The 23,052-nt window shown below is 43.6% G+C and overlaps 1 protein-coding gene across 2 annotated transcripts; it reads left to right on the top strand.

Annotated features, from left to right (window-relative positions):
* Window positions 1-985: 985 nt before the first annotated feature.
* YWHAE (tyrosine 3-monooxygenase/tryptophan 5-monooxygenase activation protein epsilon) lies at window positions 986-22,665 on the top strand. Of its 2 annotated transcripts, XM_027666887.1 has the most exons (7): window positions 986-1,183; window positions 11,672-11,871; window positions 16,337-16,443; window positions 16,960-17,166; window positions 17,921-18,057; window positions 20,236-20,282; window positions 21,718-22,665. In XM_027666887.1, exons 1-6 carry the CDS (start codon window positions 1,120-1,122, stop codon window positions 20,241-20,243), a joined length of 723 nt encoding a protein of 240 aa, XP_027522688.1. In that variant the 5' UTR covers window positions 986-1,119; the 3' UTR covers window positions 20,244-20,282; window positions 21,718-22,665. The 2 variants fall into 2 exon arrangements, with proteins under 2 accessions (XP_027522688.1, XP_027522687.1); XM_027666886.1 differs by lacking the exon at window positions 20,236-20,282.
* The last annotated feature ends 387 nt before the right edge of the window (window positions 22,666-23,052 follow it).

Raw genomic sequence — 23,052 nt, 5'->3', positions numbered from 1 at the left:
CAACCATGTTTTTGGGCTGCAGTAGTGACTGAATCAATTCATGTGAAAGTTGAGGGTGCAAGGGACAAGCAAGGATTGCATCAGCGAATAGTGCTGTGAGTGTTTCCCTGGATTAGACTATTTATTCCTTATGCTTTGCCAAATCCCCGACCAATTTCCAAATATTTGCATGCCATCTGTAATGAGTGCATTCACAAGTATTTAAAGCATTTGGACAATATGCTATTATTCAGCAAGTGTATCAAGCATGCACCTCACTTTAGACAAATAAATATGCTTGATATGTCCTGGTTTGTTTATATTGTTGACCTCTACAACTTTGGTACTTGCTGAACATGAGGATCACAGAAAAGTTCCTAGATTGGTGCAAATCTAGTTTATTGTGCATAACTTGCCTACAAAACTAAGCCCCAGTTGCTGAAAAATAGGACTTTTGTGGTAAAGATCTATGAAGTGCAGAGGTGACTTGCAAGTCTCACATATTTTAGTGTATTTACACAAAGGGATGGTGACTGTGCACTGTTGGGACCTTTTGGGTCAGCATTTTTCTGATAGTATATCGATAAATTGAAAATCATGTGGGTTTTTTCTGGACTTGACACCTAATTTTCATCTTGGTGAAGACATGCTGATGTCTTTGGCTTAGTACACTATATGTAGCACAGAGGGGTAGTACTATTTGTATTGTCAGCGTTTGAGGGCAGCAGAAACAGAGAGAAAGACCCGCCCTGAGGGAAATGCCACCCCCCTGGAGCATCCCTCGCCTGGCCGCCGGCCGGGCCCGCTGCCCCCTCCGCTGCCCCACAACCACGGCGCCGTGTCTGACACGGCCCCGCCACCACGGGGCGGGGGAGCGGCGGCCCCGTCCCGGCCATTCCCGGCCGCCTCATCCCGGTTCCCTCATGCCTCCTCCCGCCCTCTGCCCGTTGCCAGGGAGCCGCCGTTGCCATGGCAGCGGCGGGGCGCATGCGCGCGCCCGCGGGAGTGCCCGGATGCAGCGGGAGGAGGCGCTGCCGCCATATTTGCCCGGAGAGCAGCGAGCTGGTAGCTGCCGAGCCCCTCGGACCCATCGGCTGCCATCCGCCCCGCGCCGCCCCGCCGCCGCTCCGCCCGCAGGACATGGACGATCGGGAGGACCTCGTCTATCAGGCCAAGTTGGCTGAGCAGGCTGAGCGCTACGATGGTGAGCGCGCGGGCTCCGGGAGGGCCGTGCACGGCCAAGGGGAGAGGGAAGAGAGGGAGCGGCCACAAAATGGCGGCTGGGCGGGGGAGGGGGGGCAGGGGCGGAGGAGGGGGCGCACACAAAATGGCGACGGGGAGCGCCCCTGAGGGGCCGGTGGAACCGGGGATGGGGGGCCCGGGCGAGGGGGTGTCTCGGGCCGGGGCGGGGCCCCGGGCGGGGGGCGGTGGCGGCAGGAGCCGGGAATAAAATGGCGGCTGCGAAGGGCGAGTCCTGGGGGGGCCGGGGAGCCGCCCCCGCCTCGGGGGACCCCACAAAGAGCCCCCGCTGCCCCTCGCGGCTCGGCGGGGTCGGTGCGGGCCGGGCCCGGCGCTCCCCCGGCCGAGCAGCGCGGGGCGAGGGCGGCTCGGCGCAGACAACGCCCATGGGGGGGGCTCGGCCCGCGGCCCCTCGCCCGCCGGGCTCCTCTGGGGTCCCGGGGGACGGGACTGCGCCTCCTTCTCTGCCTTCAACCCCGGCTGGAGACCCCGCTGCCCCTGGCAAACCCAGAGAGAGCGAGCGCTCGCCCTGCAGGGATCGGGGACATGATTCATTGCCCAGAGAAAACGCGTACGCTTTCATTATGTGGTAGAAATTGTTACGGATCGTTTTACTTTTCCAGCACCTTCTTTTCATCCTTTTTCCCTTTCAAGCTTGTTCGCTGTGCCTGATCATTAAATATACCTGATCGTTTAATATCTGGGGGAAAATGGGTACAGGGGAGGAACTGGCAACCCTGGGTGGTGTCTCTTGGCCCAAAAATGTCTGTCTTGCAACTGTTCCTTTAAACATGGTTCCCTTGCATAGAATAGAAAGGGCCTTTAATTTTCTCGATGGTGTTACTCATCTGGGACTGTTACTTTGGCCCAAGAGCTATGATTGTTCATTTAAAATGAAATAAACACCCTTCCATATAGAAAGCGTGAATGCAGAGTACACTTCGTTTAGAGGTAGGAAGACACTCCAGATACTTTCTGTTCATAAATTTCATAGGCAACATGACCAAGGTTTCACCAAATGACAGATTTTTACTGAGTTACTCATAGAAAACTTGTGATGACACCATCACAGAACATCTGAAAAATGCACGTTTTGGAGAGGAAAATACAACAAAAAGGAGGCCTAAGTTAGACTCCTTTAAGTTACAGTCCCAATAGGGAAATGTGGTAGAACAAATAATACCACTATATGAGAGCAGTAAAGCAGTTTCCACAATAACTGAAGGACTTACAGGAAAGAAAATGCCCTCCCAAAACCCAGGTATTGGGGTACAGTGTGATTGACTCAGACAGAGGGACACATGCAGTTCCATATTCCACAGTAAGAGTGCAGGAGGGAAGGGTTCTCCACCTGGTATGGATGAGTCAGAGCAACTGGAAGTGTTGGCTTTGGTTTGAGTGGAAACCCAAGTTGGATGCTTGGCCAACATCCTGGAGAATTCATCATCCTTGGGAGCTCTTGAGGCATTACTGTGTTTCTGGGGTTTTCTTAAGTCAGCAGTAAATCAGTTCTTTAGAAGGTAATCAGACTCTCCCCCATGGTACAGATCTGCAATGCAAACTTCCTGTCAACTAATAAAAATTGATTAGTAGGGATTATTGCCTTGGTGCAGCGTTTCCCTTGATGGACTTTTGGTTCCACCAGTGCTGTGAATGTTTGCTAAACAAGCTGCCTGGAGCAAAATGTAGACTCGTTCTGCTGTATTGCTTCTGAATGGTAATGAGACTTGTTACAGTTTAGGAGGGAGCACTAAACTTAAAGTTGCCTTGTTTAAATCACTGCTGTGGGTTTTAGACTTGCAGAGTTTTTAGGAATCAAGTTGGGTAAACATATTTAAGGTGCACCCTCTAATTCTACCAAGTCTGAATGCATCTTCACATTGCTCGTGTCCATGGCCTGGAAGAAAATGTACTGTAGATACTGTTTTATCATCTAATTCTGTGTTCTTGTTCAGCTGAAACAATTAAAAATTATTGGCATAATTTGTTCTTGTTTATATGAAATAATGAAGTTCTGCCAAGATCATAGCTGAATAATTCTGTGAACAAAATGGTTTGGGAAGCAGTATGGTAAAATGTAAGTTAAACTTCATTTTACTCCTCAGTTCACTCTTTGAGATACACAACCATGAGGTCACACTTACTAATTGACACATATAAAATGAGGTGATGGTAAGTACTGTCTACAAATATGTTGTAACACAATCCCTTGGGTAATTTGAATACGAGTTTGACAATTTTTTGTGCTTAACATGTTTTGTGCTTAGGTTGTGTCAAGTTCTGTGCCATCTTTCTCCTGGAGACTAAGAGTGGTGGGTTGCTATTTATGTATAGCTCATGGCATTTATAGCAGCACTTATGGTGGGCATCCAACTGTGGCTTCTTTGGTGTTACTTACCTGACCTACTTAGGGAATTCATGAAGTCTTGGGAACTGCATTTGTGAATGGTTGGGAATCTGGTCCTGTATCTGTACTGTCCTCAGTGTGTTGGCCCAGATTAAGAGGGCAACTTTCTAGGTACTTTTGCAGTGTAAGTAACACTTAAACCCTGAGCTCTGGAGATAGTCAGACACCCAAATCTCTTAATATCTTCACAGATCTGCTTAGGCATGTCATGGCAAATCACAAAATGCCAGGAAGCTTAATTGTAGTACAGGAAGCTTTGTGAGAAATCTCACTCACTGCTATTCCTTCAAACACTGTCATTGGTAGAATAATATATAACTCTAGATGGTCTCCTTTTTTGGAAAACAATTGGAGTAAGTAAGATTGTGTTGGCTTGTGAAATTACCATCCTAACATTTGAATTCTTTATATCGAGAGGATGGATCTGGATTGCTGTAGACTGCTGCTGAATGTTGAAACCTGAATGTTGAAACCTGTTTCTCGTTGCTGAAGCTGGGTAACATCTTTGTTTTAATCAGACTGAAAAAATTATATACTTTAAACAGCTGCTTTGTACTGCAAGTCTTGAAGTACATGACTGAGGTGAGGTGAAATAGGTGGGGGTTTCTCCCCTGAAAACCAGATAATAGGCCAAGGTACAGGTAAGGAAAAAACTCAACCCATCCATATTTGACAGATCTCTGGACTCCCAATCAGCACCCTGTGTATTTATAAATTGTCTGTCAGGGAAATATGTCTTTATTATGGGAGCAGTGTGTGCAGCAGTGAGTTCAAGTCAAGATTTGAACCCCTTTTAGAAAAATCTTCATAGTAACAGTTTTTCAGCTTAGAGCTTAATGAAGAATCAATAAACTAAGTAAGAAACTAGACTTTAGGTTGTGTATTAATTTCAGTTTGCAGATGATTGGTCTATGTCAACCAAATGTCAAGCACAATTAAGTTTTTTGGGTTTTTCCCCCAGTTAATGTTCATCACTTACCTTGTCTGTCAGAAGTCTTAGTGTTGTAGTGATGTGGGGTATGACTGACTGTCTCTGGTTGGGTAGATATGAAATTGCTAAAAGGTAATCAAGTCTCAGCATATCCCTAATAATTGTGGGAATCTAAGAGTTACGTGGCCAAGACAGTGTTGGAGGAATAAGACTGTTAATTTTTTTGAGTGACACTTGTACATACTGGGACACAAATTGACTTGTGGTGGTGAGGAGTTGTGTGGGAGAGGGCCTTTGTCTGTAATGGCCTTCTTGAACTTCCTGAGGTACCAAGTGCAACCAGAGGAGGCAAAATTCTACAACTGGATGGTTTGGTTCTCTACAAGGAGCCCAGAAGATGAATTGGTGTCCAGTGCTCTGAGTACCTGTGTCAGAAGATGACTTAGTAGCAGAAATGTGTCTGATGAGGCAGAGTCTTTAGAGGTGGAATACTGGGGAAACCCTCTTTATTTATGTTGACAGCTTGAAGAGATCATAGTCATGACTTAAAAATGATGTTCTTGTTGCAAGAAGGACTTGTGGTGGTTCATAGGATTGATTATGTAGAACATACCACAGTTGCTTGGATAACTTGGCCTTAACCTGCGTGTTTCTCCACGTGTGTGAAGGTCCAGGTGTATTTGTAGGACTGTATTGCAGAGTCACACAGTCACGTGGGGGAAATGTTTTGACTGCACCAGCTTTTACAAACTTCACACAAGGAATAGCAGCATAACCCTCTGCTTTGTCCACAAAATAATAATCAAAACCACTGTGCAGGATGGGTGTTATTTTATATTTTTTTCCTCCTAGCCTGTTGGCTGTCTTAACTTCTTGGAATCTACCTGTTAGGTTCTTTTATGCTCATTTGCATAGAGCTTGTGCATGGTGGTGAGTGTGAAATGCTTCTCATGTTTACTTGGGTTCTAGTCTGAGCCTTAGAACCAGTTCAGTTCTCTAAATGAGGAGCAAGATTAATTTTTTTCCCTGAGTAGTTGTTGTCTGAGCTGGTGACCTGAATCAGCCAGTTGAGAGGTCAGAGGAGTGTTGATAGGGATAGGGGGAAAGCCATCCAACCACTCACCTCCCTGTGAGCTGCAGGATGGGCTTAGCCATCCCTTAAGTCTTCCTTGCCAGATGCAAGAGAAGAGAAGAGAACAGAAAAACCTTGTGCAGGCAATCTAATAGTGTTTAAAAAAAGAGTTCCTGATGGATGGAAGGATGAGACCTGCTTTCTCTTGGAACTCATCAAGCCCACTGATGCCAGGTGGAGGCCTGCAGTTTTGGGGAATGCAATCTGAGGGCATTAGTCTGCACAGTTACAGTCATCCCTCTTTGAAGAAAACACACTTGCCCTTATTTGTTCAGTTCCTTTTGTGTTTGTTCTTAGCAGTTTACTGCTACTACTGAGTCAGTACTCAATATTTGCTTCTGTTTCACTGGATCACTTAAAAGTGTTAGTATGGATTCCAGCACAGATCCCTGTGTGATTCCACTGGTGGTCTTTCTCTGCTCTGAACTCATCAGTCTTATATTCATACCCTGTTTCCTGTCTTTCAGCCAAGTGTTTATCCATGTGAGGACTTTCCTTCCTATCCCATGGCAGTTGAGTTCCTTAGAGAACCTTGGGTGAGGGACCTTGTCAAATGCCTTTGGGAAATCCAGGTAGACTATATCAATCATGTCTTCCTTGTCCATGTGCTTGACTCATTCAAAGCATTCCAGTAGATTTGTGAGGCATTACTTGAGTTTACAGAAGACCACGTTCTACAGCATAATGTTTATGCATATACCCACTCATTCAGGGTATTTTTTGTAATTCCCTTTAACTTGGCCCCTGGTGAGTGTCAGGTTAATGGTTTTATAGTTCCTGTTGAGTGTCTGGTGGAACCCTTCTCAGATTAACAGTGCTGGCCACTTTGTGTTTGCTGCTGCTGGTAAAGACTTCACTGAGAGATTACAGTTTAGGGTCAGATACTTTGAGTTCTTGAGACTTGTTGCTGATCATCTTTTGTTCGTTGCAAGAATGAACAAGTACAAGACTAATACTTGTACTGAGTCTTCTCTGAATACTGGTTGTGGTGCATGATCATCTATGGTGGACACATGGGAAGACTTCTTTTTTCTCCTGTGTTCATCACGTTCTCACAGCACACTGGATACTCTCAGCTTTTAGCTCTTGATATGCTGAAATAGATACTGGGCAGCAGCTTAGAAACTTGAAGAGCTCAGTGTGCTTTATTGCCCTTAGATAAGGGGAATAGAAAGCATTAAACTTAAAGCACAGCTTCCTTTTTCTGATGTTCTGCTGCTGCTGCTGAAGTCTTAATGGAGAGTTAAGATAGTGGTTCTGCTACTCTGGGTTCTCCTAAGGTTCATTTGATTTGGCTGTGATGACCATCAAGTCATCTCCATCCCATCTTAACAAGTTCTTTTTCTGTTCTTATTTCAACCAGCTTTCTCACTTAAGTAGTTCCTCTTTTGGAAGTGAAGTACACCACTGAGAGATTTTCTAGCTCTTGTTCCTGCTGGGGTAATGATGAACCAGTGTGTGGTGGCAAGAGAGAGTTACTTCAGCAGTGAGGTTGAAGTAGATGCTGTATATGTTCGAAATGATGAGGAGTTGTTCACTGTACAGAATGAGATGCTTTGTAAAACAAACAATCTGACACTGTAGCATCTCGATTAGGGAGACCCAGGCACTGTGTGATGCCTCAGTTAGAGGTTGCAAACACTGTAGTTTTACCCCAACAAGTTCTCTTCAATGCATCAGCCTTTGTTTGGGCTGATGAGCTATGAGCTCTGCTCTGGTTTCTGCTATGAGCACAGATTTTGGTAGAACTATCAGATAGTGGCTATTCCTTTGATAGGGTCTGCTGCTTCTTGTTTTGTATCCTGTATTGGGAAGGTTTTTAGTCTTTCCTCTAAATTTGTTGTACATCTCCCATTTCTGTATTTCCTTGCACAGGGACATTGTAGTTCCTCTTTTTTTTTTTTTTTGATTCTGCAGTTTGAGAAACAACAAATACTTAGTTTCCCATCTGTCTCTGTTGGAGAGGCAGTCATTATTTTGTGACCTAGTAGGAGTCCTTATCAGCTGTGCCCTTTGTACAAATCCTGTAGCTTGGCTGCTGGTAAATGGTTTATCAAACATGTGCTTCTCAACACTTGTAAACTTCCCCTTTACATTTTAGAGTAAGGCTTATTCTTAGTCTTTGACATTAAAACCCCAATCCCAGGCCAAGCACCTTGGGATTTTAAAAACCCCTGGTAGGTAGCTCTCAGTATGGTGGTGACCACTGTCCAAACCCCTTATGCTTTACAAGCTGTGCATGTGTGTCCCTCCTGGTGCTCAGCAGTGGCTGGAGGGGAGTCAGCAGTGTTTGCAGTGAGGAGCCAGCATTTTAATCATAGTAGCAGAATGAAGGAACTTAAAAAAATTGCACGGGCATCATTTTAGTTTCGTAGTATCTCAGGCAGTTGTTTGGAGTCACAATCAAATGCCTTTTTCCAATAGAGTCTGATGAGACCAAATATCTGTTTATTGTGTTATTTCTTAACCAACAACAAGTGCTCGGGGAAGGATATAAATCTAGGGCGAGTGTGTCATTCTCCAGAATATTCCCTTCTCCTTCCAAGGTTTATACTTTTGGGATTTCCTGCTCTGGTGGTGGCATGATCTGACAGGAGCATAATAAGTCAACAGCCACAATCAACTGACAGGCTGGAACTTAACCTCTTAAACTACAGTTTTGAATGTGCATAACACCACTTTCTCCATAATGCAGGGTAAGCAGCTCTGGATTCTGTGTGCAGCGAGTTGTCATTACTGCAGTAATCCTTCTTATTGAAATGTAATCTCAGACTTGTGTTTTGTCTTGAATGGGCCCTCAGCTTTTCACCTCCTTTTGGAAACCTCCAGATAGGTAAAGCTGCACTTAGAATATAAAACATTTTTTCCCTTGGCAGGCATAGATGGCTTTGTTTTTCTATAGAGTTAGTTTTCTGTTGGAGAAGATACAGATATGTTGTCCCCTTGCTTTTTTTACTGCCAGAGTTCTTAAGATTATACATCAGGCTTCAGCTTTCAGGGCTGGATTGTGGCTTTACTGTGGGAGGCCAAGGTATGTGCATAATATTATTTTATCTTGTTGAAATATCAGCCCAGAGTTTTGTATTGTAAGTAAAATTGTGCTCATTATTCAACTGGAAACCTTTCTCCAACAGCTTTGTGGGTATGCTGATAAATGTTTTCTCTTTGGGTAAAATGCTTGTTTATGGGTGGGATTCTAATCTGTGGTTGTGTAGTTAATTTAGGATTAAGATTTTGAGGAGAAGACCTTTCAGTTCCTTTTATCAGGAATTGCTTTTGTATTGAGAGGTTGTGTATCCAGTATGAGGAGCTGGTGAAGCTGGAGGGGTTTGTGCTTCAGCATAAATGAAGAAAACCTCAGGTGCTCCCCCCATCCCCCAGCATCTCGTTATCAATGGCTGTCACTTGGCAAAGAATATGTTTGACTTACTAACAACTCAGTCGTAAAAATGTTGGGGTGATAAGGTCTGGTTTATGACACTGGTAGTTCTGAGCAGGTGGCCTTTTCCTTTGGCTCCATTGTTTCCATGGTTCTGGTGGCTGTACAGGAGGGTAGTTAATGACCACCTTTGCAGGAGACTGAAGAGGTGGAGCAGGGCTGATATGTACTGACAGAGGTGTTCTCATGGACGTGCCTCTGCTACTGCTCAGCTTGTATTGGATTTGCCCCCCAGTGCACAGGGGTGTTGGACCTTTGTTTCAAGATGTTTAGGCAAGTAATGGATAAAATCCTGCAGAAGCCAAGATCTGTAATGATAGGTTTGAATGTACTCTGAGAATCAGATACTCCTTTACAGGGAACAGCAAGTCCTGTGTATCGTTTTTTCTTTTAAATTTCCACAGTAAAGAAATTCCTCTACGAAAGAGGTCTTGAAGGAGACCTGTAGTAGAGTTGATAAAACATACCCATTTTTCCCCCAGTTGTTGCAATTTTCTGATAGTGTCAGAAGATCTTGGAAGCTGTTATCATACATGTTTCTCAACCTCCACATTTCTGGACTAATTATTACATGTGTATCATTGTTTATTATATGAGATAGGTGTGAGTAGTTTTTTGGTCACTTCATTGAGAAGCAGGTTTTCTATCAGAAGCATTGTAGTGCATCCAGTGGTATGACTAAAGTGCTCTGTAATTAATCCCAGTGCTTCAAACACAATAATATAAACTGTTTTAAAGAAGGGCAGGATCTTCTGTACCTTCTTGTGTTGCTCTGTGGTGTCAGAGTACAGGGCTGCAAGTGCCACTGAGAAGGTGTGGTGTTCTTCAGGAACCTGCAGGTTTCAGAGAAGGTTTTAGTGTTACTCAAGTTTCCCTTGGCTTTTATAACTTCAGATTTGATGGGATCTTGGTTAGTTAAGCTTGCCACATATCTAAAACCATGTGTGTTTGATTAAAGTGTAATAATTAGACCAAAGATCTTCAGATTGGTGAAGATTCTGTGGAGAAGCAAAACCTACTGGTAGAGGTAGAGATTTTTTTTCCCACTTCCATTGGGAGCCACTATAAAATTTTGTCCTGCACATGTGGAGACCTGTTGGAGACTGATAACGTTGTTCCTACCAGGGAGAAGATTGAGCCTGCAGTCTCCATTGCTGATATAGCTTATGCCTGTTTAGATTGTGATTTTGACACCTGAGGGGAAAAAATGACAGTTAGGCTTCATTAGTTTGCCATTGCTTGTGCTGCCATGACACAGCAGAACACAAGGAGGCAAAATGATGGGAAGGATGATGAGTGAGCAAGGGAAATAGGCCACAGAACAGCAGGGCATCATGTTATGGGAGGCACAGCCTAATCACGTGGTTGTACTTTTGGCAGAAGCAAAATGTGTCAGTTAAGTGTCCCTCGGGCCTGGCAGGTAGTGGTGAAACAGTTGTTCTCTTGAGGAGGTGTGGTAGTTGGGGCTTAGTCTCTCGTTCATTGATGGTCATGTTTTCTGTCTGTGGGATTCCCACCAGTTCTGGAAGCTGGAAGGTGATTGAACTGGTGAATGAACTGAAGCCCTGTGTGGCAGGACCCCACTGATCCCTGCATGTCTCATGCTTGGCTCTCACTGTATATTTAACACTACTTTTCTAATGTGTTGCAAGCAATCATAACGTGGTTAGGTAAGGAAAGGATTGTAACCTCCCTTAAGTAGTTCAGTCTTTTGTTTCCACAGGAGCGTAGGAAAGTATGCTTGGTAATAATCATTTTAACTTCAGGTTTAGAAGTCATTTCCAACAGGCTTGAAATATAAATATAAGTTAATTCATGTTTTGTGTAAGTGGCTGCTTGGCATGGGTAGATATGTTTGCTCTGGGTACCCTCAGGATTATTGTTTTGTTACTTCTCCAAGCACCAGATTTTTCTTTTGGAGGTTCCTCTTGCAACTTTGACTCTCCTCCCTATTAACAATACTCATACTTCTCTACATCTGTTCAAGTCTGGATTTTATTTTTTTGTGAATTACCATGTTACACCGTGTTCCAGTTGACAAACTGGCAGAGCATTCTGTAATTTTTCGGTTTATCCTGACAGTGCCAAGAGCCAGGTTACATTTGCTCATGCTTTTCTCACTGTTCACTGCCTCCTCTGAAGCACTTTGAACAGAACACATTCCTGTAGGATTGTCCTGATAACTATTATGTGGAAAATTATTATGTGGAAAAATGTTCTTGATCCTAAGTCCTTTTTTCCCATTAAAAAAGCAAACAAAACCCAAACCAAACCAAAGACCAAAAAAATAAAAACCAAAAACTAAATTAACTTTAAACAATTTTGGGGGACTGTTGTCAAATGCCTTTAAATGAACATCAGATACTTCCTTTGTGTACGTGCTGATTGATTTGTTTGGAACACTCCATGTAAAATTGAGGAGTAACTGTGATGAAAGGAGGAGGAAGCCTAATTTCATGAGCTGTCATTAACATCCAGCTTGTATTGAATGGTTTGAAAGATGCTTCAGCTGTGAGAATTAATTGCCTGACCTCTTCCTCCTAGAAATGGTTGAGTCGATGAAGAAAGTGGCTGGAATGGATGTGGAGTTGACAGTGGAAGAAAGGAACCTGCTTTCTGTTGCGTATAAAAACGTGATCGGAGCCAGAAGAGCTTCCTGGAGAATAATCAGCAGCATTGAACAGAAAGAAGAAAACAAAGGTGGAGAAGACAAATTAAAAATGATTCGGGAATATCGGCAAATGGTAAGATGGGCTTGGTCTGACAGGGCTGGGTCACTTAGTTACAGTCCAGCTTTGGTGCCCTTGCCATAAACTGCCCTGGTGTTCAGATTGCCTGTGGGGTGGTGACCTGTGACAGGGTGACAGCCTTGAAAGGCTGGAGTTTATTCCTTATCTGGAGAATAAATATCCTTGGGGAAGGGGAGAGGTTGGGTGGTTTTGTGTAAACACTCAAAAGGGCAGTAGACTCAAAGAAGAGAGGGAGGGCTTTTCCCTCAGTGCATCAGCAGATCTGCCAAGAATATGAACTGTGCTTCCTCTTCCCTGCTTACTCAAGTGTGAGGCTGCACATACTCAGGAGGTCTTATTCTTTCCAACCTGACTTATCCCAAGCACCTTTTATTTTTATTAACCCTGTCAAAGGAGGTGTTTGGCTGTTAAGCTTCCACTTCTGATAAAAGTTGCTTTGGATCATACAGTGACACTTTGTGCAATTCCAGTTCTCTGTCCTACAGAGTTCAAAATCCTGGCAGTTGAAAGGCCAGTGGGGAAGGATCTTCAGTGCTGTTCCTGGCTCCTTTACCTTGTCTCTTATCGCTCTGTGTTCCTGGGGGTGGTGGATGCTGAGATGTCCTGGTCATCTCAGCTGTGAAACTTGCACGTGTAACAACCTCCAGGGCCTTGCTGTTTTCTTTCTCTTGAGAGGGGGAAAAATTGATCCACATAACTTCATGGTGACTAGTCAGTGTGTGCAGCTTTACCTAAAATGGAGAACTTGGAGCAAGCTTTGGCTTCCACTGGTAAGGGCTAATGAAACCTTCAGCTATTAGAACAGGGAGTTGTTGTTTCCCCCTCCCCCCTTCCCTAAATGATGGTTTAGCATGGAGCAGGCATGCTCCCATACTATTCAAATCCCACACACTTCTGCAGAGACTTAATCTCCATTATTTAAGGACAAGTGCCTCCACATGTTTCACATCTTCACTTCCAGAGAAACAGTGGAGTCTGTTATATCACCTGGCACTGATTCATTTACCACCAATGGAAATGATGTTGGCTTGGAAATCTTCTCTCAGGAATGGCTCTGAACTACTTTCTGTTGACTCACAGGGTTTCTGTTGCTCCATGGAATTGTTAAAGTTGTGAGTTTCTAATTTTACGCTGGCATGTTGATGGAATGAGACTCTGCCAGTTACATACAGTCCCAAATACCTTTTCTTGATGGATGTCTACAATCTTTCTAACAGAACATATAAAACCATAGCTCTCTAATGATTGTTTAAATTTGTCTCACACTGTGTGCTTCCAGGTTCTTTTGCACAAGATTTTGTGGGTGGTTTCTGTCTTTTGCCAGAGATCTTTTAATAGTGAAAAGACTTGGGGATTTTTGTTTTGAAAGGACTTTAGAAATAGGCATTATTCTTAAACAGGACAAGGGCCATGCTGGACTAGGGTGCAAGAAATAGATGTCTGTAGTCCTTGAGGCATCAGGAGAGAGAGGCCACACTGAAGTGCAGTGTCATGCCAACAGTGTCTTCAGCTGTTAAGTCCTTAAAGGGAACAGCTCTCACAGCTGCCTGAGGTGGAGGAGTGCAGTGAGGACTGGCATGTGTTCTGTGCTGGAGAAACACTGGCTGAGTCTGCTCAGCTCCAGAGGGAGCTTTTCCAAGAGGCTTCTGAGTGTCGTCTGTAGCTGAAGACCATATTCTGTTAGGAGCTGCTGGGAGAACTTATTATGGGTTGGCATCTGCTGTAAGGAGAGTGTGAATGGGTTTGGTCTCCATCATTTATAACTTAGCTCAGGGCTGATGTTTAGAGGGTTTTTTTGAGCTACCAGCCAGCCTGACTTGGGGCAGAGCTCAAGGGATGGCGTGTTGAGAGGACAGAGCCAGGCTGCTTTTTTATGAAGCATCAACCAGAGGCAACAGAGAGGTGATGGAAGACACCAGGCTTTGCCTCTCCCCAAACCACTTCAGGTAAATGTAGCAAAACACATCTGTAGCCATGTGCCCCTACACTGGGGCTTGTGTTCTTCATCCTTGAGAGCACGAAGTGGTGTGTGGCTGCACACAGTGCAGTTCACTTCCTTGCAGTCAAACCAAATCCATTCCCATAGCATAGGACAGGTGTTCACCTTCCCCTTTCTGCCCTGGATTTGTTGCAGATGGGTGTTTCTAGTGCTCTGACTTAAGCCTGGACTGTATTTTGGGGCACCTGCCAGGCTCTCTCCTCCATGCCCTCCTCTTAGAAAGGTTTGGCAATTAATAAGTTTGCTTATTTTATTTTGATCACCTGTGTTTTAGAAGCTTTTGTGTCTGCAGAGTTGAGAACTCAGCCTGGAATCTGATCAAGCTGGCAGTGGCACTGACATAAAGACAGGCAGCGTGGGGCAGCTTCTGTGCACCCACTGGGGTGAGCAGCCCTTCCTTGCTGGTCACATTCTGTAATCCCAGGTGTCATGTTTGGAGCTGGAATGGTGATAGACCCTAAACCTGCCTGTTAGGAATGCTCTGAACAGGCTTAGTGTGGGCTCTTGTGCTGGTTTGCTGCTTTGCAGAGCTTGCTAAGCCACTCTGTCTAGAACAGATCCTTTTTGTACAAGAGCTTTTAGGGTTTTGTTATGGTTCCTTTTTTGTGTGTGTGTTTTGTTTTGTTCTTAATCGACTTGATTTGTATTAAATCTTTTTAAACTAAGCTTGGTGAGGACATTTACATTGCTCTGGACAGGAGCTGATCTCTGATAACTTGTGTGACTGATCCTTTAGGCAAAGCTGACAAAAGGTCTGTCTGAGATGAAATAGAAGTTTGTACATGTATGGTTATTTAACTAAAGAGGATTAGAAACTGATTTAATTCTTTGCAGTTTTGCTGAAGATCTCTCTGCAAAAGAAGTCATTGAAAAAGAGGATCAAGAGGAAAGAAGTTTGCAGGAACTGACTGCTGGCCAAAGGTTTTATATTGTAGCCCAAGAATATATGAAGTAGATTCTTCTCAAGTGACCATATTTCAGCAACTTCCTTAAGCTTTTGTCACGTAACTCTTAAGTATAGCATCTGATTGTTCCTCTGAATGTCAGGGCATTCTGACATTGTTTGTACATGAAATTTGCTGTTGATTAATTTATCTAAAGGAACTTCTGCAAATCTGTTATTTCGTACAAATCCATGTGTGTGTGTGTGTATGTGCCAGTTTGGCGTTTATTTGGGATCTGTAATTTTAACACCTCTTTAGTAACACCTTTTTAGCTGGTGTGGTTACAAACCCTGACAGTCTGGGAGCTGAATGGTGATAAAAGTATTACATGGCAAAAAAAATGCTTAAAGGAGGAGAAAGCAAACTGCTTGGGTGGGAGGACAGGAAGGGATGGTGGACTCAGTGGGGCTGCTCTTGTGAGCCAAGACATACAGTTTTTGATAGTTTCTTGTAATTTGAAAAACCTCTACTTTATATGAAATCAGCTTGAGCCAGAGTTGTCTTCAGCTGTAGGTATGAAAGTTACTGTGAAATCATGAGAAAGCAGCAATAGGTGTCTGTCTGCTCTCAACCAACCACTTCTACTGGAATGACAGGGGAGGCTCAGGTTTTGGCAATATTGATGTCAGAGGATGGTTTTCAGTTTTTTTGGGTGTGCTTGGTTTCTTTGCTTTCAGGTATGAAACTCTCTGTGGTGAAACCTAACCTCATACAGCCCTTGCATTATATTCAAAACTAGAAAAAAATGAAGGTGATGTGACTACATTTTCAATTCTGACTATTAAAATCCAGCATCTGTTTTTAAATAAGGCCTTATATACTGGTTTTTTTGGCCACAGATCTCACTGGGAGAGTTGATGATTTCTGCTTTTTCACTGAGTTGCTGCCCTTTATCTTTTTCATTTGCTTCTGGAGTTTGTTTTCATGTTGTACTTGACCTTCCTGTTTGCTGGCACATCTTTGTTCTGTTCTGATACTCCATGATTTTTGTCTTCAGGCTCTTCTGTCAGAGCTTTCCCTCCAAGTAGTCACTAGAAATCTGTTCTGAAGGTGCCATTTAACTCTGGGGTGTAATGGGTTTAGCTGATTTGTTTTAATTACCTTCAAATTGTCCCCTTCACTGTTGCCACTTTGGGAGCAGCCTTCCAGGATCAAAAATGTAAGGAATTGAGTTGTACAAGCCTTGCAGTAAGGAATTACATCCTGAGACAAACTTAATGCAGCAGTCTAGCAAGATGTCTTCTGGGGAATTTATAATTCCATCCTTGAGTTACACATTTCATCATCCATCAGTCCTTGCCTCTTGTGTGTACCACCTAATTGTGCAGAACTGTTTTGCTTAATGCACCTGTGGAGGAGCTGGATTTTATTTTTCTCCCTTTGGAAATTCCTCTTTGGAACTTTATGATGTTATCAATTTGATATTTTTGAAATAGCTCTTAGTCTTATGTGCTAACCTTGCCCCCTCTTTTAATTATGAATTAATTATGAATTGTGTTTTTATTTGTATTACTAGGTTGAGACTGAACTGAAGTTAATCTGTTGTGACATTCTGGATGTACTGGACAAACACCTCATTCCAGCAGCTAACACTGGCGAGTCCAAGGTTTTCTATTACAAAATGTGAGTATGTTCTTGTGAGGAAAAGACCTTTTACTGGGCCTGGAATAGAGAGAAATGCAGGAGCTGTACATGTGTGTTCTGCCCACTCAACCACTGTACCTTCTAGAAAGAGGGCAGTGCAGTGTCTAACCAATATCCCTTCTTGACTGCCATGTCCTCATCGTGTGGTTTTGGATAGATGATGATGTTTGGAATAATGCCATGAAGACTGTTGTGCAGCCCTTAGATGTAAGAATCAGCAATTTCCTTTAACTGAGCTGCTAATGTAGAAATCACATCCCTGATTCAGTGTTTTCTGCTCTGCTCATGAAGAGAAGAAAACAAGGCAGACAGACAACTGTCATGTAGTGATGGTTTAAAATTCCCTCAGCTCCTAACACAGTGTTGTCTAGACAGTAATTCAGCAGCGGGTCCTTGGTGTGTGAACACACAAACATCAGCTTCAGAACGGAGCCGTTCATTTAGTGTCTGGTGGGGAAATGAGGATTACTGACTTCCTGCTGCTTCTGTTTTCAGGAAGGGGGACTACCATAGGTATCTGGCTGAGTTTGCCACAGGAAATGACAGGAAGGAAGCTGCAGAGAATAGCTTGGTGGCTTACAAAGCTGCTAGTGATATTGCAATGACAGAACTCCCGCCAACACATCCCATCCGCTTAGGACTTGCGCTCAACTTCTCTGTATTCTACTACGAAATTCTTAATTCTCCTGATCGTGCCTGCAGGTATGTGGTGACTGGGAACATGGGGCAGTGTTATGTGAATACCAAACAAGCCAGAAGCTGCTACTTGGGTAACTGCTTTTCCTCAGTGGGAACACTGGGCTGGCTTTCTTATGAGTCCAGACCCATGTGGTTGTGTGGGAGTAGCTGTTGTATGAGAAGCAGAACAGTGATAACCTTGATTTGATCAGCTAATGGCAGTTCAGCAGCTTGCCAGGTTAACTCTGTGCATGCCCTTGATCTGCCAAAGGTGTGAGGTGGTTTAACTTACCCCTCTTCCCGTTGGCTATTGCACAGGGTAGGAGGGATCCTGCTACTAATTCCTGTGAGCATGTACTGAGTGACAGTGGCTCACCTGTCTGTAGGGCTTTGGCTCATCTGAGCACAAAAGTGATGATTGAAACAAATACTGGTTGTTTTCTGTTCCTGTCACTGCAGGTTGTGTATTACACTTCCTTTGAGCTTTTAGCAGACCTCTGTCAGTTGTAGTGCAGGATCCAGAAATTTTTAATAAACCAATGTGCTTGAATAAAAAGTTTCTTAAGCACACAAGGTGACTGGTTTTTAACATGGGAGATACTTGAATGAATATCTAAACACTGTTAAACAACACCAGAATTTGTGGAGGAGCTGTGGATGTCACACAGCCAGACTAGAGGATGGGTGTGCTGAGGCACAGGCTTAGCTTGTGTTAACTTGTGCTTCTGGATTCTGTTTATAAATACTTGTTAATTCTGATTTTCTTCTGCCCTTACAGGTTGGCAAAAGCAGCTTTCGATGATGCTATTGCAGAACTGGATACACTGAGTGAAGAAAGCTATAAGGACTCTACACTTATCATGCAGTTGTTACGTGATAACCTGACACTATGGACTTCAGACATGCAGGGTGATGGTGAGTAAATCCTGCTCTGAAAGCTGCATCCCCCAACCTCTGCCCAGGACACAGAGCGTGGAAATGCAGATGGGTTTGATGATTTACTTCTGTCTTCCCTCATAATTGACCCTCCTGCACTTCTGTCCTACCTTAACACTGGGTGAGGTGATAGGGCTGACACTGGCTCCCCACCTGGCATCTGTGATTGTTCTAAAAGCAGTGACTTCATTTAATTAATTTTTTTCTTTCCTTGTCATGTTCATCTCTGGTTGTCATTCCAACCAGATGTGAACTTCCAGTGCAGGAGGAACCACTGCAGGTGATCTGGTTTCCCCCTTTTTCCAGGTCACTAATCACTCACCTTATGGCACTTTTGTATCTTTTATGAAGGATTAAGTACAAGGAAAAGGGAAGAAGGGTTTTGTAAAATACTTTGTTGCCATGGGAAAAAGAAAAAAGATTAGGGAAATGTACTTTCTTTAGTACTGCCAGAATGGCAGGTTGTGATTCAAAGTGGGCTATTGCCAGAGAAAATGCCAGAAATGTCCCCTACAGTACCAGAGGGTGAGGCATGGATTGGTTCTGATTACTAAGATTTGATAGTATTTAAATTTGGGTGGGGTTTCTTGGGCATATTGAATGGGCTTTTTCAGCTCTTACATTTTCACTTGCAATGCTGAGTGTAAATTTACTCATTTTAGGTTTTTTGAGTTACACCTTCTGTTTCACTGATTACTGGTAATGAATTAAATATAATCTCTATCTAGAAAGGTGAAACTCAAGTTTACTTCTGCAAAAATCATATCCTGCAGACATAAGTGGAAAAAGCTGACTTTCTTTACTTTTATTTGGAATGGGAAAAAAAAAATCAGTCCTGTTTAAACTATTTTGGGTACCCACAAATGCCCAGAGGTTTGAAACATCCCTGCTGAACTTCAGATAAATACAGGAGTGTCTTACATTTTTTGGTGGGATGTCACTTGAAGCACAGTGGTGGCCACACAGCATTCCTGTGGGTACCCCATTGGTGTAGTGTCCATCTGAAAACCAGTGTAGAATTTTTTAACTCTCTCCTGACTCCCTGTTTTTCTGCAGGGGCCATGGGTTTGAAGTGTTGTTACTCAGTAGCTTCTGGCTCTGCTCTTTGGGCTGTTGACAGAACTGGGAATACTGTAAATGTGTAGGATCTTGGCTCCTAATTTATTCCACATCCCAGGGCTAAGGCTCTTGCACAGGCCTTGTTTCAAGGATGTGAGGTAATCTCATATGGATGGATCCTGGAGGGATCTGTACAGACTCCTCTCTAAACACCTCAGGAGGCATTAGGTGCCTTCCTTGCTGTGGTTGGGCACTGGGAAAAAGAAATCTGTTTCCAATTCCCACAATTAAATATGACCATATTTTTAGTGGAGCCAAATACCCTGGTGCTCTGTGGAACCATTTCAGTGCAGTATCAGGGCTGGGTCACTGTTTGAGACAGAAGCATTAGAACATCTTCCAAAAGCTCTTAGTTTGCCTGTGAGCTGGGTGATGTGTCTCATGGATCTCTTATTTTGTAGAAGTTCCACAACATTATTATAAGGCTCTCTAGATTTTTGCAAAAAGAAATATAGATTGGAATTTCTTGCTTCATAATTAGCTCCATAACATAGAAAATAGACATTTTGGTTCTTTCTAAAGTATTTCAGATTATCCTCACTGTTGGTTACAATGTGTGCCAGAAAGATGATGATTACAAAATTACTGCAGAACTACTTAAAATTGGGGTGTAATTCTTCGGATCCCTCAAAAAAGTGTTTGTATTTAGACAGAGGTGCAAAGTTAAGTTCCCTCATTTCCTCATTCCAGGCCAATATGCTCAGTGAGTGTTTAAACTGCTGCTTCCAGAACTCCATCTTCCCAGAATGGGCAGAGCCTGTGAAGGATAAAGTCAGTAGTGGCACAGTTACCAGTTTCCCAAGGATTGGGGGAGACCTGAAAAGGGCTTTTTTTTCACCTTGAGCTTTTCCCTGTTTCCATTTCAGCTGTGTGGGTCGTAGGGAATGACTCTGTAAAACCAGACCTTCCCCAGCTGCTGCCCTCCCCTCCCCTTTCCTGTAGCTTTTCCCATGGCATAGCTGAGTGTTGAGTTGATTTCCACACTTGTAATGTCGTCTCCATATGATTCCTGTTCTCCCCTTCTTTCCTGCTGTATAGATTCCTAAAGGAAAGTCCAACTGTTCATTTCCTAAAAACTCTACTTTGTAAGTGTGTCGTGGCTCCACGAGGTGCTCGGTGTCAGTGTCACTAACCGTGCCTGCCTCTGTCACTGCTCTGACAACGCTGTGTCCCTGCTGCCCTTCCAGGGCTGGCACCTGCCCCGGGGCCCATGTGCTTGACTGAGATCCAAAGTAACCCACACCTTTGGGAACTGAGCTGCAGAGCTGGACATTAAGAATATTTGGGCATGAAAAGTACTTCCACGATGGGCTGTTTGAGGGGTATTTGCTTCAGTGCGTTGGTTAGAGCATGCTCAGATCTTCTAATCATCTTCCTGGGTTAGGGCTGTGCTTTCCTCTCTTAAATGATCTGTCACATAATATTGTCTATAAATTTTATTGTTGTTGAATGTCAGATGTCCTGTGTTCCTAGGCCACCTCCTCTAAAATGTACCTTGGGTTGTACCTGGTGGTAATCCTGAATCTGGACATGCTCTGAGCAGGCATCCTGGTTATCTGCTGGAAGCCATTAGTCTCATTCGATTAGACTTTATTGCAAATCAAGTTTTTAATTGCTAGTTTCTGTTTATTGCCCTTGAGAGAGTACTATCTCTTGTGATTAAAGAAAACACTTTCTCAGTCTCTCTTACCAATTAACTGAGTTGTGCATGTGTTGTGGCACCAGCTGAAGTACCTGAAACTTTCCCTGTTGCATTAGAACTGTGGCCAAGCTGTGTGGAGGGTGTTGCATGGGGCTCACTGGGGCAGCTGGAGTGTCCTCAACTGCAGGAGTCCTTGTGGACAGACCTCATCCCACTGCATGTCCCAGCCTGGTTGAATATGCCCAAACTGACTGTTTTTCAAGAGAAATTAACTTCCATTAAATGTTTTTCTTTAATAACCTCATTTAAGGTTTCTTGTGATGTTGAAGTAGAGACATTTTTCATACCTTTGGTAATAACCTGCCATCAGTGGTACTGTGTAAAAGTACTTTGCTGTTGTTGAGACTTGAGTGGACTTCAGCAGAAAAAAGTTGTAATTTCTAAAACCTGTTTAGGTCTCATTTCTGTAGTGAGTGAGTAGATGTCCCTGGTGCTCTCTGGAGTAAAGATGAGGGTTTTGGGAAGGCGTTTCCCGATCCAAGGATGTTGATCCACAGCCCTTCTGATGATTTCTGGTGGATCCAGCTCTTGCTCAGCAGGACTCATCACCTGTGTGTTGTCAGTTTTCAGCAGTGGTGGTTTTGTTTGTCCTCACAGTCCTTGTTCTAATGGCCTGAGCTGCAGTTCTGGGTGAGGTGTGGAGGTGATTACCAGGCTTAATTTCCATGGAAACACTTCACTCGCGAACTGGCAGCGTTGGGTGTGAGAGTGAGTGTGTTACTTGCATGAAACTATTAATCTCTTGATGCTTGTTAAGCTTTTCTGCAGGTCCCGTTTGTGAAAGTTAACGCTTTCCTCACTTTTACCCACTTTTGTAGGTGAAGAACAGAATAAAGAAGCGCTGCAGGATGTGGAAGATGAAAATCAGTGAGACACAAAGGCCAACAAGAGAACCCATCTCTGACCACCCTTCCCTTTCCCCACAAAAACCCTCAGTGTCACTCTGAGAACCACCAAATCTGACTTTTACATTGGGTCTCAGAATTTAGGTTCCTGCCCTGTTGGGTTTCTTTATTTTTATTTTTTTTACACAGTTTAAAAGTTCTTAAAGGCAAGAGTGAATTTCTGTGGATTTTACTGGTGCCAGCTTTTAGGTTCTTTAAGACACTAACAGGACTGCATAAAGGCTCTTTCAGCATTACTGTATTGTGTTGCCAGCTGTGGTGACATTGCCATCAGCCCTGGAGGTGACACCTGAAGGCCCTTAGACTCGTAGGCAGAGATTTGTCCTGGCCAAGGCAGTGTGCATGTGGTGGCATCTTTCTTTCTTTTTTTTTTTTCTTTTTTTTTTTCTTTTTATAACTGTTTAAACTGAATTTTATACCAACGTTTCAACTTAATTGGGTATTTAGCTTGAAGTTACGAGGTTGCATTGGGACATACATTGTAGTGGTTTTACTGTATAAAAACAAAAAGTTTCCAAACTGCTGAAATGTTGCTGAAAAATCATGGTGCTGGTAACAGTTCAACAATCCGTGGCTGCTCATTCTTGCCTGTTCTTTACTCTCCCTCCAAGCAGGTTAGCATTGAAGGTGGCATTGATAAGCCTGCATGCGTGTTCAATATTTTTTCTTTCTCCCTCCCCTCTCCCCATCTCCCTTCGCTCGCTCAACCTCTTTTGTTCAGTATGTGTAACTTGAAGCTAATTTGTACTACTGGATATCTGACTGGAGCCACAGATACAGAATCTGTATTGTTCTTACTGAAACACAGCATGGAATTAACATTAAACTTAAATAAAACAAACCTAAATTAAAAATGCCAAATATTATTATGGCTTTCTTTTAGGTTTTAGTTGTTTTGGGAAGAGTAACTTTTGTTTGTTTTGTTGCTCGTGGTAGGAACAGTTGGAGGGGGAGACAGAGCGAGCAGGGACAGCCTTGTTCTCTTCAGCCATGAGATAAGGAAGAGCTGGTCTGACGTGGGAGTTGTGCTGCTGTGGGAATAGCTCTGGGAACAGCCTGCAGGGCACACCCTGATCCAGCCTTTTTCTACCTAAATGTATAAAACCCATGAGCTGGTTGGTGCTTTCCACTCACCTGCTGTTACAGCACTCCTCATCCATTCCACTTACCCTGTTTCCTTTTTCTCCATCCATGTATATTGCTGTCCATCCTGCTAAGCTGATGGAAAATCCTAGTCCTAGAAAAGGA

This window comes from Corapipo altera, unplaced genomic scaffold (genome assembly GCF_003945725.1).
Source record: "Corapipo altera isolate COAL_440 unplaced genomic scaffold, ASM394572v1 181, whole genome shotgun sequence".
NCBI lineage: Eukaryota > Metazoa > Chordata > Aves > Passeriformes > Pipridae > Corapipo > Corapipo altera.
Note: the sequence above shows the minus strand (reverse complement) of the source record. Positions and strands in the feature narration are given on the sequence as shown.